General features: G+C 34.4%; 1 protein-coding gene across 4 annotated transcripts in view; it reads right to left on the bottom strand.

Moving 5' to 3' along the window:
* LOC123546026 (pleckstrin homology domain-containing family A member 1-like) overlaps positions 1-16,164 on the bottom strand; it is a 65,584-nt gene that overhangs the window by 25,857 nt on the left and 23,563 nt on the right. For all 4 annotated transcript variants that reach the window (XR_008372351.1, XM_053550998.1, XM_053550999.1 and 1 more), the window contains 4 exons: positions 10,388-10,456; positions 6,757-6,818; positions 5,707-5,773; positions 3,853-3,927 (listed from right to left, as the gene is read on the bottom strand). Coding sequence is in view for 3 of the 4 variants with exons in the window: in XM_053550998.1 (XP_053406973.1) it covers positions 3,853-3,927; positions 5,707-5,773; positions 6,757-6,818; positions 10,388-10,456 (273 nt within the window). In the remaining variant the exon portion in view is untranslated. The remainder of the gene's footprint in view (positions 1-3,852; positions 3,928-5,706; positions 5,774-6,756; positions 6,819-10,387; positions 10,457-16,164) is intronic.

The following is a 16,164-nucleotide window of genomic DNA, read 5'->3' as shown; positions in this document are numbered from 1 at the left end:
TTGAGGATGCACAACCTAAAATGCTGACAGAGTTCACTATATGCTTTGCATAACAGTCAAAATACTTATTTGAGAATAACTCTAACAAATAAATCTTTTTATGCAAATTTTGCAAGTGAACGGGCCTAAACTCTTATTACTTGTGAGTAGTTCCAATTGTAAAATCAAGGTGTTACAAAATGTTCTGCATGAATACTAAGTCCTGTCAGCTGGTCATACTTGTTTTTTCAGATAGCAACAAATTTAAGCATTAGGACAGTGAAAGGGCTCTTCACCACACACAGCCCCACATACAAACAACTACTGCATTCAAAAAAATGTCTCAACCCTTGGACACTGGTATCCGATACATTTTTTGTACATTAACATAGAGCCTATCTTGTAGTTGACAGTCAAAACAAAATGCAGACTTAGGTTAATAATATTCTTTACATGAACTAGTCAAATATGTTTTGTACTCAATCAAATGTACACATTAATTTTACTAGCAAGGAATAATTGTTGTAAAAATAAACAAACCAGCACCATGCTGATAATGATTCAAGTTACCTTTGATCACAGAGATAAGTAGTTTATATATTGACTAAGAAGGCCAACTCGAAGCTGTGAGACAATTAAGGCACAATTTCATGTGCATAAATGAAGTGGCAAACCAGACACATTTAAAGACAGTATTCCCAACCCACAATTAATAACAAGACTGCATTCTTCTCCTGGTAAAGTTTGACAAACCAAGCCTGGGACTAAAATCAGACTATTATATATACTATAAGTCTCAAGACATATTACAGTATAGTTCAACCCGGCACAAAGATCAATGTACCTTCACAATAGTTTTAAAACCATAACGAAGAATACATGAGGCAACCTTCATATTCAAAATTAATCAGAGCTTTGTAGACAGCAAGGATAGAATGCAAAGAGATTTACCAAAAGTTAATATCAAAAGAGTTTAATTCGAAGGGACATATTTGACCAAATACATATCAGTTATGGACTTGATCTACAACTATTATACCGAAGAAACATGTTAAGTTTCAATTCAATATCTGCATTAGTTTTGGGGATAGTAACTTGCATGTAAAACTTTAACCAGAATTTTCTAAGTCCAAAAGGGGGCATAATTTACTCAAAATACATGTTAAGAGTTATGAAACTTGACCCAATGAGGTTGGTAATTGACCTAGAAAAAGAAAAAATAAGTTTCAAAGCTACATGCCTTTTGGTAATAGCTGTATGTACTTGCACGCAAAACTTTAACAGAATTTCCTAAGTCCAAAAGGGGGTATAATTTGCCCAAAATACATGTCAGAGTTATGGGACTTGGTGCTATCAACTAGTTTTATAACCCCGAAGACACATGTGAAGTTTCAATTTAATATCTGTATTAGTTTTAGAGATAGTAACTTGCATGTAAAACTTTAACCAGGATTTTCTAAGTCCAAAAGGGGGCATAATTTGGCCAAAATACATGTTAGAGTTATGGAACTTGACACAGTGAGGTTGGTAATTGACCTAGAAAAAGAATAAATAAGTTTCAAAGCTATATGCCTTTAAATGATAGCTGTATGTACTTGCATGCAAAAACTTAACCAAGGTGTGACGCCGACGCCAGGGTGAGTAGAATAGCTAGACTATTCTTCGAATAGTCGAGCTAAAAATTAGTGTAACAACTAAATTTGGAATTTTTGTCCCTCCAGTTATCGAAAATTTGACAGTAACAGTAAGAAATTAGAAGACCCCCCCAAAGCATAGTAGTAATAGGCAAGAGGACAACAGGGGACAGGAGCGAAAGTCAAAGAGACACTGATAGTTGGATTAGTGACTGAAATGCAATAGGATCATCTACTCAACATGTCCAATCATTCCATGAAGTTTCAACATTCTTGGTCAAGTGATTCTCAAGTTATGGATTGGAAACAGTTTTCAATGTTCTGGCTCCTATGACCTTGACCTTTGATCAAGTGACCCAAAATCAATAGGGGTCATCTACTCAGCATGTCCAACCATTCCATGAAGTTTCAACATTTCTTGTCAAGTGATTCTCAAGTTATGGATTGGAAACGGTATTCAATGTTCTGGCCCCTATGACCTTGACCTTTGATCGAGTGACCCAAAAATCAATAGGGGTCATCTACTCTGCATGTTCAATCATCACATGAAGTTTCAACATTCTTGGTCAAGTGGTTCTCAAGTTATTGATCAGAAACAGTTTTCCATGTTCAGGCCCCTTTGACAATCAAGTGACCCAATAATCAATAAGGGTCATCTACTCAGTATGTCCAATCATCCTATAAAGTTTCAACATTCTTGGTCAAACGCTTCTCAAGTTACTTATTGGAAATGGTTTTCCATGTTCTGGCCTCTGTGACCTTGACCTTTGATCAAGTGATCCAAAAAACAATAGGGGTCACCTACTCTGTAAGTCCTATCACCCTATAAAGTTTGAAGGTTCAGAGTCAAAAGGTTCTCAAGTTATTGATCTGAAATGATTTTCCTCTTTCTGGCCCCTGTGAACTTGACCTTTGATCGAGTGATCCCAAAAATAATAGGGGTCATCTACTCTGCATGTGCATCATCCTATGAAGTTACAACATTCTGGGTCAAGGGGTTCTCAAGTTATTAACCAGAAAAACTTCCATGTTCTAGCACCTATGACCTTGACCTTTGATTGAGTGGCTACTTCAAGGGGATATACATGTGTGGATTTCAACTTTTGACCACAAAATAAGTTGGACTTTTACTTCTTCATTTGTATTTAACTTTGTGGATTGACTCAACCAATGAATCCATCAAAATCCCCCATAAAGTAAGTGCCCCACAGTTATTAATGATTCCACAGTAATGGTTATTTTTTTCCATGTTTTGCAAATATTCAAATGGTGAAGGCTTAAACACAAACAAAAACTAAACTACCTCATTATCAGTGCCTGTGATCTTATGTTTTTCGCTATGAAGGGTAATTTGAAAAAAAAAACATACACAAAAAAACGGAAGTAAACTTTCACAAGTAATGCCATGAATAATAATTTTATGGTTGGTTTGCAAGTTGTTAAATACACTACATCTTATCAATTTTAATGCTACTGGATCTGTCTAAAAGTCTTGCGAAGCACATGTTTTTTTGTAAACATCTGCCTTCATGCATGATTACAACAGGTATAGGATTGTCTGCTGATAATTTCAAAAGGTGGTATGTTTTGCCACTGGTTTGAATCACTCAGGATTACAAAGGGATTTTTTGATAACTTTCAATTTGTCAGTAATGAAGAATAGACAAATGAGCCGCACCATGAGAAAACATACATAGTGCATTTGCGACCAGCATGGATCCAGACCAGCATGCACATCTGCGCAGTCTGGTCAGGATCCATGGTGTTCGCTAACGGTTTCTCTAATTGCAATAGGCTTTGAAAGTGAACAGCATGGATCCTGACCGGACTGCGCAGATGCGCAGGCTGGTCTGGATCCATGCTGGTCGCAAATGCACTATGTTGGTTTTCTCATGGTGCAGTTCAAATATTGGACAACTGGATGTTGAATTTAAAGGTAGCAATATGGTTTAGCTCTGAAAAAATTTAGTAGCAAAACAGAATTTCCTACTAGCCCCTATGCTCTGGACATTGTATTCTTAAACCCTGTCAAACTTTAACATTGAAAAAGTTGAAAATGTTCTTTTTTGTCATTTTACTAACATGATAAGTTGCCAAAAGCTATTTTACAATTATAAATTATAAGGCCATAATTATATCTGGTGATAGTGATGTATAACTAAGCTCAATATACTTCACTGCACTCAAATAAAGTCCACAATATTAAATGGTGGATACAGGATAACAAGGTATTACTCACGTCTGAAGTGACGACCTGTCTGGCAAATTTGTTGATATGTGAGATCCAGTTTTCGCTGTCATTACGAGTATCACACTGAAAATATATATTCTGCTAATTTTTATAACTATCACAATAATCGCTATTTTCTATATCACAACTAAGTGATTTGATAATTCTACTTGCTAATAACTGCATTAACATTGCTACTTCACATTAATTAACATTAATTAAGTCCTACTACTGTAAAATCATTTAATTTCATGGGCATGGAATTTAGTGGTTTTGGTCAAAACGGCAATTTCGTGGGGATATGAATTCGTGGATTTCAACTTTTCAACATAAAATGAATGGGAATTTTACTTGTTCGTTGGGATTAAAATTCGTGGACTGACTCAACCACGAAATCCACAAAAAATTAGTCCCCCACAAATATTAATGATTTCACAGTATTAAAAAGCAGTATCAAACAGCTCATGTTCTAAATAACATTTTGATACATAACTACTATTTGCTTCCGGAATTTCTACACTTGTTGCACTGTTACAAAACTATATTTCTGAAATGAGCCTAAGTGTTGTTATATTTTCTGGTCTTCTGTGATCATGGAGTCCTGTGCTAGGGGGCATGAGGGATTTTGCACTTTCCATTACCTCTCATGAACAGACTCAATCAAACCAAGTCTGGTATTTTTGCTTGGTTGCATTCTATGCTTCCAAAGGATCAGATTTAATGAACTATCACAACAGCAATCTTTAAGTCTCCACATACTTGGATTCAGTGTTGTTATATTTTCTGGTCCTTTGGGATCATGGAGTCCATTCAATATCTATATAATTGAGTTCCACCTAAACCGGTGCTAGAGGGCGTGAAGGTTGTTGCACTTTCCATTACCACTCATGAACAGACTCAATCAAACCGAGTCTACTATTATTCTTCTTGATTGCATTCTACACTTTCAAAGAATCTTCATACAGATTTTATTAATGTGCAGTTTTGTTTTGTAATTGGTCAATTTCAAGAATCTTCTCAGAAACAGACTGTCAAATGCTGGAGGTCTGTGACTGGTCTCAAAGCTCAAGTCTATAACCTTGGAACATGGTAAATTTCAAGACTGTACTCAAACACAGTTGTTCTCAGTTACTGTTCCTTGTAAAGGAAGCTAGAATTTCATGCCAAATAACGTTACAATTTAAAGGCATGTAACCTAAATTTTAAAATAATAACTAAAACTATAATAGATTAGAATAGCGGTTTGAATGTAATACTGTTGTAACTAATATAAAGTGAAGAACTACCTATGAGAGAATGCGTGTTCAACACTCAGAATGAGCTTTACTGAACAATTAAGCAAATAAGCCTCAACTGAATAACTGTTCTGACTTCCTTCAACTTCTAGCAACAAGTTTGCCTGGATTTAATTCTGCTAAAAATTTAGTTTAATTTGCCATATAATATAACATCATTCTCTTTTATATTTTAACAGCACAGGAGTTAGCAGGCTGGACTACAACATTAGAGATCTGGGTTTGATTTTCAGTCATGACACTCACAGATAATTACTTAAACTGGTACTGTTTCCAGCAGTATTGAACACTTGCCTATATTAGACGTAGGGTAAGTAATCATGGTCCTTGTCACAGGCTTGACAGGAAATGTTTTTTCTTCCGATTCAAGTTTGGACTTTCGACAACCAAAGTTGCACATGAAACATCAACCTTTTTTTTAACTTTTCTTTAACTTACTGTAGTAATTTATAAGAATCTTTCTAGTCTAAGAATTTTGTTTTTTAGGCAAAGTTACATTTTTCTGAAATTAGAAATTAAATCACTGCAGGTCTTAACAGATGACCACAAGATGAGATTGAAAAGCTACCTGTATATTGTAGGTCCTATCTGCTGTAACCACTTCAAACAGGTTTTGTCTGTGCGGATGATGCTGCCTATGAAAATAAACAATAACAAACTGAAAATACGTAACTGAATATAAATCTTTGATTAATGGAAGAACAGTGAATAATTTAAAGAGAGAAGTGCAACAAATAAAACCCAAAGAATTACTCAAATTGATACGTGTGAAAAGTGTCATTTTTTCTTTCAAATTTCAGTCACTTTACCTCCTCAATGAATCTATGAAAACTTCCCATGTGAACAGGTTTTCTTTTACAAAGATCTATGAAAAATGAAATAACAGTTTCCTGTGGCTTTAAATTTTAGCTTTTTCTTTCACAGACACAGTGAATTCTTTCAATATTCTAACATAAAATATATATTTTAAAGAGAGAAAGAACACAAGCATTGAAAACAGGTATTAAATACCTTTGGATATTGTCAACTTTGTTCACAGTTTAAGAACATTTCTCTATTTCTGAGCCTTTCAAACATTCATATGTACTTAATGCAGGAATATTATGAATAAAAGTTGTCTGCAAGTTACTGGCCAATGTAGTTTAGTTTAAATTATACTTATTTATTTTAGCTCAATTGTGATGAAAATTTCAAGCCTTTTTGAATCACTCTCCAGACAAATTCCTGGAAAAGCCAGTACTGGTGTCATATGAGAGGGCATGCCCAATTTCACAAAATACAATTTTAAAACACTTACAAGATAAATTCATCAAACGTTTAAGTGGCCAACTTTAATTTTACCGGGTACTGAGTGGTTAAAGTTGAAGACCTTGAATCACATTGCCTTCACTTCCCGTTTATTCCAAACATTACTTTGGGTATAAAATTCTTTCAGGTGAGGAAGACATCCAGCAGACTTTACAGAATTTCTGTGATTTGACCCAGGAGTCTGCCTATGACTGAAGTAATGCCCAGAGGGGCACCTGTTATCTAAAATTGTCTTAGTATGACTTATAATCCATCAAAACAAAACAGAACAATCTTTTTTGTAAACAGAAAAGTGAAAAATAAAACCTACCCCTCTACAAGTCTTGCCTCTGTGATCTCTGATAATGGAATTGTTTTTATTGGTTCTTTATCCTGAAATATTAGAAAAGTCTAAATATTTTAAAAAAAAAAATCAAATTTTATCTTCAGTTTTCTTGGATGTGCAGGCTGATCATGATCTTCACTGGTCACAAAGGCAGAATCAATCATGTCCAGCATGGTAAGGGTTAATGAAGCTATCTAAAACAACTGTATTTTCTCCATTGAATGAGGTATTCATTACTTTTTATCATTTTGCTAACATGATCTCAATAGGTCAGGGCTTGTGTTCCTCAAAGTTTAAAGTCTAAAATAAAGACTTCAGACTTCTCAATGCTAAATATTCATTTTGCTCTGTAACTGCTAAATTTTAACTTTTTATAATGAAACTCTGCATGAAAGTCCAGTTTGCAGCTGAAGATATCTCAGCAAAATTTCATCAGTATAAATAAACCATAAACAAAGGTATGGTAAACTGAGCATTTGCTGTAAATTCAATAATTCAATTAGCTGTTTTTAAGGCGGTAGGTTACCTTGTTACCAGGGTAAATTCAAATTAGTTGAACTGCAGCAATTTTTTGTATTTCGTGTAATTTAGTGTTTTGACTGCTACAATCTCAATTTCGTTTATCTCTGGCACTTCAAGTATAATTTTTATACAGGTTTGAAGAACATGACCTTCTAAAAGTATTTTATACAGAAAGAAGAAGGAAAATACATATATTTAACAAGAAAGAAGTAATTCTAAACTAGGGACCTGATTCTTGCGCATGACATTCTGTCTCATGAGGGTATACAACTGAGCCAACTTACATCAAAATCCCTCCATGCATGAAGAAGAAATACTCAAGACAAAGTCATTCTTGTATGTGACCTTTGGCCTCTAAGTGCGACCTTGACCTTAGACCTAGGGACCTAGTCTTGCGCATGACATATCGTCTATCCATGCTTATTATTTGTGTGAAATTCTTTTTGAAATCGTCTTGTGCATGTCAAAGTTATGGACCGGACACAAAGACCACTTTATCAGAATATATGTAGTGAAAATTGGTTAAGTTCAACCAAGGACTGTGACCTTGACCTTTAAACTAGGGACCTGGTTCTTGCGCAGGACACATTGTCTATCCATGCTTATTATTTGTGTCAAATTATTTTGAAATCGGACCATGCATGTCAAAGTTATGGACCGGACATGAACATCACCCTTTCCCGAACACACAAACGCACACACGGACAGGGGTAACACTATATGCCCCCCACGCCCCATTTTACGGTGGGGGCATAAAATGACATGGTCAATTGAGCTAAGTCTTTAAAAGATATTTGACGGGCCAATGGTATGATACAAACCTGATCACAGTATGATAGTAAAACTTTAAACAAGACGGCCATTGACCCTAGAGCACTCACCTTTGCAAAAGGCTTCAAGTGTGTTTGTATAACATAATGGTACGAGTACAGAGTTAGACTTATATAAATATCAAGGCTCTAGCTACTACGGATTCAGAGAAGAAGTCATATTCAAAGTTTTTTTTTTTATATCAGCCTATATTATATTCATGTCACACACATGGACATGCCCATTTTTTGACCTTGGGCAATAATTTGAACAATTACGGTAGAAAGTGGAACCCTGATATCACATGCCAAATATCCAAGAAACATTTGTGTAAAAGTGTTATAAAATTGGCCCTGCTGTTACTGACAAAAACATTTTAAAAGTTTCAAACATATACATGTAGGGAAAAAAGACCACACCCCCTGGCAACTATATTTTTCTATGAATCATAATAATTTTAATAATCTTGGTAGAAGTTTACATAAAGATCATTTGTATGAAATTATTTAACAAGAAACGCGGCAATGCCACGAAACCAGGTTTTCATCATTTTTCATAAGAATAAACAAGAGTGCCAGAATGTCACAATATACGCCCGTCACAGCAAATTTCTTTACTCCAGCACCTGTATTTCCAGATGTAATTTTAATTTTGTGGTTGTTTAGTAATCATTGTAATTCTTTTGTTTTTCTAAGTCCACAAAAAAACTCCTTACCAGGTAGAGATACCTTGAAATACACCTAAAATTAGAAAGTAACAACTATGTTGTACCACAGAAAAGTGGTCTTGGTTTTTCCCTACGGTCAATTATAAAAAATATAAGTTATTTATAGTAACAACTAAGGGAAGTTAAAAAATTTTTAAGTCCACACAGAAATCCTTACCAGGCAGAGATTGGTCAAAATACACCTCAAAATTGGATGTAACATGCATGTTGTACTACAGAAAAGTGGTCTCGATTTTTCCGTACGTCTAGTAATGAAAAAGTTACAATATAAGCTATTTATAGTAACAACAAAGGGAAGTAATTCTAAAGAAGGGAACTGTGCAAGACACTTCGTCTCATGATGGTGTATAATTGTGCCAAGTTACATCAAAATCCCTCTATGCATGAAGAAGATATGCTCCGGACAAAGTTTTCATTCTTGTATCCTTTGACCTCTTAGTGTGACCTTGACCTTAGACCTAGGGACCTGGTTCTTGCGCATGACACTCCGTCTCATGATGGTGAACAATTGTGCCAACTTTCATCAAAATCCCTCCATGCATGTAGAAGATATGCTAACCCTAACCCTAACCTAACCCTAACCCTATTTTTAGTAACAATGACCTTGACCTTGATCCCAGAAACCCCAAAATCAATCCCAAGCTACAACTTTATATAAGTTTTCTATACACCAAGTTTCATCATGATAGCTCATTCCTAAGTTAAGTTATTGACCGGAAACCCTTTTTCTGTTTTAAGTAACAGTGACCTTGACCTTGACCTTGACCCCAGAAACCCCAAAATCAATCCCAGCCTTTGTCTTGATATAAGCTACATACATACCAAGTTTTATTCAAATATCTTTACCGAAACAAAAGTTATTGACCGAAAACCCTTTTTCTATTTAAAGTAACGTGACCTTGACCCCAGAAACCCCAAAATCAATCCCAGCCTTTGTCTTGATATAAGCTACATACATACCAAGTTTAATTCAAATATCTTTACCGAAACGAAAGTTATTGACCGGAAACACCAGTTTGACGCCGCCGCCGCCCCCGCCCACCCGCCCGACCGACATCTATCCCAATCTAATAACTCAGGTTTTCGTTGAAAACCTGGTTAAAATTTGGCTGAGCGGTTTAGGAGATGTCTGGTAGCCCCTATGAGCAACAAAACAGAACCATTTGAATAATTTTGGTAGAGGACCATTCAAGAAACATCCAGGCAAAGTTTCATCAAAATCAATTGTGTTTTTGGAGGATATGTTGTTTAAAGAAATTCTTGAAAACGGACAGAATGACATGAACAACAGATGACAGATACAGCATGATCACAATAGCTGCTCAGGTGAGCAAAAACCAGGAAAACACTTCAGCTATAAGGGTCAGTGTTTGGACTAGATGATACTTGATATCGTCAAATATTAGCCACTGGTGCATTGTTTTGTTTAGTAGTCTTTTAATTGATCTGGTAAAATGGTACAATTATAGCATATAAATACTTTTATTTCATGGACATAGATTATCTGTTGCAATCTTATTATGATGTATACTGTATAATTATGTTTTTAACTTATACCTGGTCATGTTTGAAATACGATAAACCATTTGCATCCAGCACAAAATATCTTTTCTTCCAATTTTTCCTCTGCAAATAGAATAGAGCATGACAAACCAAATTGAATGTAATAAGCACTCTGAAAAAAAAAATTTAATCAACATGTAACACTTTAAGCTTTCACTAAAATCATTTTCAAATCTCGAGTACTGGGAAAACATATACAATACTGGTACTAATGAAATATGTTTGCATTTTGCTTTCACTCAAATGAGAAGTTATCTTGTGCAAATTGTCCGCACAAATGGCTGGACACCTAAATGATATATAAAGATCTGACTAAGTATATAAATCTGAATATCATTGCTGTAAACCTTATAAACAATTTTTGTTGGGGAATTTTTTTCTCCGTATTTGCTAACTGTCCACATTCTCAAACAAAAAAAACTCCAAAACTGCTGTTACAGTGATAAATTACTCTATATGTCTCAAATATTGGTCAAATACTTAACAAGAGCTGTCAGTTGACAGCGCACTTGACTATTCTCAGTGCTTGATAGTATAATATAAGCTATGAGTAAAACTTTAACATTACAATAAGCATATTCTAAGTCAAAAAGGGGCCATAATTCAGTCAAAATGCTCGACAGAGTTGCCTCCTCCTTTTTACAGACTGGGGTCATGATGGTAAACAAGTATGCAAAATATCAAAGCAATATCTCAATGGACTTTGAAAATATTTGGGGTGGTACGCAAACTTTAACATTACAATAAGCATATTCTAAGTCGAAAAGGGGCCATAATTCTGTCAAAATGCTTGATAGAGTTGCCTCCTCCTTTTTACAGACTGGGGTCATGATGGTAAACAAGTATGCAAAATATGAAAGCAATATCTCAATGGACTTTGAAAATATTTACTTTAACATTTGTGTGACGTTAACGCTCACGCCAATGCCGGGGCGAGTAGGATAGCTCCCCTATTCTTCGAATAGTTGAGCTAAAAATCGTTTAATTTTGTAGATTATAAAAATTTACAACTAAGTGAATGGGAATTTTGCTTGTTTATTGGGATTTAGCTTCATGCACTGACTCAACCTTGAAATCTGTATAAATTAGTAATCCCTTACCCCCACCCCCCTGAGCGAAAAATAATTATTTCAAAGTTTTGCAAATGATCTTCCATATGAACAAATTCAACATTTTAACTCAGAAAACATTTTGCTTCCTGAAAATATCTGATTTTACAGTAATTAGTACATACAGGTACTAGTTTATTTTTGGGGGCGATTAGCCCCAGAGTTAATAATTCAGTTCAGATTCTCTTAATATGATCTGCCTACAAGTAACCAGTAAACAATTGCCCGCGAAATAGTCCCAACATTTCAACAGAACAATAATAATATGTATGGCATATAAATATGTATATAGCTATCCAAAATACATAGAATGCTATAATTTCTAGGTGATTCTGTAAATGACTGTCATACAGCTGCTGTCTGTTATCCTTTAAGATAACATTAGAAAATATTACATAATGAAGGTAAATTAATTCGCCCCCTATTAATGAAATATCCGTATGAATGAAACTTTTTTGTCTTTGGTAAAGTAAAACTAAAAGACGTAATACACACACAGTGTAATATGCAGAGATAAAGCTACTAAATTATGCAAAATGTAAGATGTATTTAACAAAAATATATACATTATTTCTAATTCAAATTTTATTGAAACACTTAAGATAATGTGGAAACAGGATTCCAGCGACCACCTCATTATAGCTATGACCTTGTCTATAAATAGCTGATCAAACAAACATTACGAAACTAACCTGACTTATTGCAGACTGGTTCCGAGCACAGACTCTTGAAATACAAACGTCGATATGAATTGTGCATTTTAATTATATTTTTAATAAAAGTATAACTTTTACTACGTATGATTTTTCATATGATACAATAAATAATGAGCACAAAATGTGTAGAATGTAAAAGGGAAGCATAAATTTTAAAAATTAATTCTTCCAGATCAATTCGCTAAGTTCTAGGGGAGGTAAGCACTGTGTGGAATTGCCACAGTAACGTGAGAAGAAACGACAACATTCTATGACTTGTATACTTTTCATACTAAACAAGCTTGTTTTAGAAACTGCGTGCTGAAAGTAAAAATTGTGAAAAGTGCTTTGTCTCCAACTTGCTGGGGTTGGGGGGGGGGGGGGGGGGGGAAGGTTAAAAAACCATTTTCAACAGTATTTCAGGTTATATTAAGGCAGTCAATTTTCCTTGCAATGGTCAACTTTCCTAACCACCATATTAGGGAAGGAACAGGACTAGACCACAATCATTAACAGTCCAGTTGGTAGCGGGGTTCAAACCCAAAATTTCCCTCAGACTGACAAGACAAGACTGATGGGGCATCAGTACTTCAGTGCTTTGATTTAACTTGATCGTGAAGGAAGCAAAAGGTTTCATTAATCAGTTTTTTTCACATGGATACCTGTTTTGTTAAAATTCTGCTGAAACTTGTACACAAGCATAATAAATCACACAAAATATACAGATACATGGATTCTCTGGGGCACTGAGCACTCCGTCTTATAAAACTTTCCATGTCAACCTTCACCACATCAATTAGAAACAGAGTTGCCACCAAACCATCATGGATGAATAAAATTCCCCCGACTTTTCATTGACCAAATCATGATTTTCCCTGACCAGTACCACCTTGTTATGTCAGTCAGCTTCGCCCAGGCCTTTTTTTTCCATCATTTTGGGAATGCCAACAACATCGGTGCAATTGGGAAAATGCTCTTGCTAGTTGTCATAATTAGGAAAAAAATAAAATCAATATAAAAGCACTTTTTCAGTGTAATATTTCTAAATGTGGGGCTGCATTTTAATAATTGTGCAACAGTATATTATAAGTGTTGTCTACAGAAGGAAAATAAACAGATAGAGTAGCAAACCTATTGTAAAGCATGAAGAACATTGTTAGTTAACAATCATTTGGGAATAATTAGTTCAGAATTTGGAAAAAAAAACATACTTTTTTGCTTTAGGACTGCCTCCTTTTACAGGAGGTTGATTTATTGGGGAAAAAGGCCTCGTCACCATAGTGCTGTCCAATCCGCTTGATTAAATATTATTGTTGTTATTTTTGGCAGTCAGATCAGGTAAAAAGATAACACTTAAAAGCACACAAATATCAAATAAAATGGTATTAGTCAGCAAATACTAATTTAACACCTTATTTAAAGGCCTATGAAAGTTTTATTGTTTAATAAAAAGTATGAAAATAAGCTTTAGGAGCTAAGAGGGCATAATACTGAAAATTTTAAATCCCATCAATAGTATTCACACTCTATAGTATTTTATTTATTTATTTATTTATTTATTTATTTATTTGGGTTTTACAGCGCACCAACGCAGTATAGGTTATATGGCGCCAAACAGGACTACAAATTTTGGTTCCACATCTCATTTACATCGAAATAAAAACATGAGGTATGGAATCAAAATTTGCATACCTGTTGGAATCACAGAGTTACTGCAAAACCAAGTGTTAAGACCCTATTAGTCGCCTCTTACGATCATGCAAGGGTAAGGCAGTGGTTCCAATTCTTTTCATACACAGATCGTTCCAGAACCACATGGGGCCTATAGTATTTTAAGTTTTTATTTTAAACATAACACTGAAGGGTCATACCCTCCCCACCTCCCCCACAAATAAAAAAAAAAAACAACCATAATATACTGATAATATGTACATCTCTTATTTGTAATATACCTTCCTGTTAAGTTTCCCTGAATTCCAGCCAATGGCTGCTGAGAAATAACCAAGATAAGAATGTTGGTATGGATTCTATGCTGACTATTCAACATATTTGCTAAATACATGAATAATTTAGAAATTTCTCGACCACTATTGTGTTTGGTAAATGTACTGTATTTTTTTTTGTCCATTAAAGAAGCTTTTTTAGCACCACTGTCACATACATTTTTGCAAAACATTTGTAAACTACTTGTTAGGAACTAACTTGTGGTTCCCATAACATAATAGCTCTCTTTGACATCATGTGAAACTGGTTACATAACAGTACACATTTAAGTCTACAGTGTGTGTAGCAGTTCTGAATCATAAGCAGTTCCAGATCACTTCAATTTTATTCTTCACATGTTGCCAATAAAATTAAATGTTTTGCCCCTAGAATGTCCCTTAGTTAAAGCAATAATTTCACGAAGTTTTTAGAAGTTGAGTGTCATTTTGTTCTTCCAAGGGAGATAAATGTTGAAAAAAGTGATTCTGAACTACTTGAATGACTATGTTCGGAAATTACCTCATAAAAAATTGAAGGCTTTCTTATTTTCATAAAAACTTTTTTTGCAGATTGAAATTATTAACTGTCATGACTATGTTTTGAAATGTTTATTTTATATTTTTCATAATTCTGCAGTTTTTTCTTCTGACCTTTTATTACAAATTTTCGATGAAAATCAATATGTACCCCGTGGCCAAACTAGTAATCATAGAAATGAAATCATACCTTTTATTTTTACATCTTGTCATATGAACACTAAACACCAAAGGACACAATTCTAATTGATAGATTGAACGTTTTCTGTTGGGTGATTCGGAACTGCTACACACACTGTACATTTCCTTGTCAATAATGTTCCAGTACATTGAAAGCATTATTTTAGGGTAATTTTATTAGTTTTTTTGAGCTAAGACATGTTCTTCTAAATTTGTATAAATATCTTTGTAAAATCAAATAAGCTTGTGATTTATTCTAATTTATTTTTCATATCTCAAGATGAATTTCATCAATGGCAAATAAATAAGGTTACCTTTCGAAAATATCATGGAAAGAAATTTGCAAAGTGAAAGTAAGTTTAATATATGTGTCTCATTATGAAGATCTAGGATGATAATATGTACATATCAAAGTACCAACAACACAAACAAAAACAACAGCACCGCCTTGCGGGTGCTGACGCTCATCTGATTTTTTTTGTATAATAGAAATATTGTCCTACCCATGATTTTCTAAGTCTAAAAAGGGCCATCACTCTTGCAAAAAGCAGGATAGAGTTATGTTTCTTGATGTACAGTGTCCACTTATGATGGTGAAAAACTGTTGCAAGTTTTAAAGCAATAGCTTTGATAGTTTATGAGAAAAGTTGACTTAAACATAATATTCAACCAAGAAAATGATTTTTCTAAGTCAAAAAGGGCCATAATCTATGCAAAAAGCAGGATGAGTTATGTTGCTTGCTGTACAGGGTCACTTATGATGGTGAACAAGAGTTGCAAGTTTTAAAGCAATAGCTTCGATAGTTTAGAGAAAAAGTTGACTAAACATAAAATTAACCAAGAAATTGATTTTTCTAAGTCCAAAAGGGCATAAATTTGCAAAAAGCAGGATGGAGTTATGTTCTTGCTGTACAGGGTCAGCTTATGATGGTGAACAAGTGTTGCAAGTTTTAAAGGAATAGCTTTGATAGTTTAGGATAAAAGCTGACCTAAACATAAAACTTAACCAAGAAACTGATTTTTCTAAGTCCAAAAGGGGCAATAATCTTGCAAAAAGCAAGATGGAGTTATGTTTCTTGATGTACAGGGTCGCTTATGATGGTGAACAAGTTTCCAAGTTTCAAAGCAATAGCTTTGATAGTTTAGGAGAAAAGTGACCTAAACATAAAACTTAACCAAGAAATCTGATATTTTCTAAGTACAAAAGGGCCATAAATCTTGCAAAAAGCAAGATGGAGTTATGTTTCTTGCTATACAGGGTCAGCTCA

This window comes from Mercenaria mercenaria, chromosome 9 (assembly GCF_021730395.1).
Source record: "Mercenaria mercenaria strain notata chromosome 9, MADL_Memer_1, whole genome shotgun sequence".
NCBI classification, from domain to species: Eukaryota; Metazoa; Mollusca; class Bivalvia; order Venerida; family Veneridae; genus Mercenaria; species Mercenaria mercenaria.
Note: the sequence above shows the minus strand (reverse complement) of the source record. Positions and strands in the feature narration are given on the sequence as shown.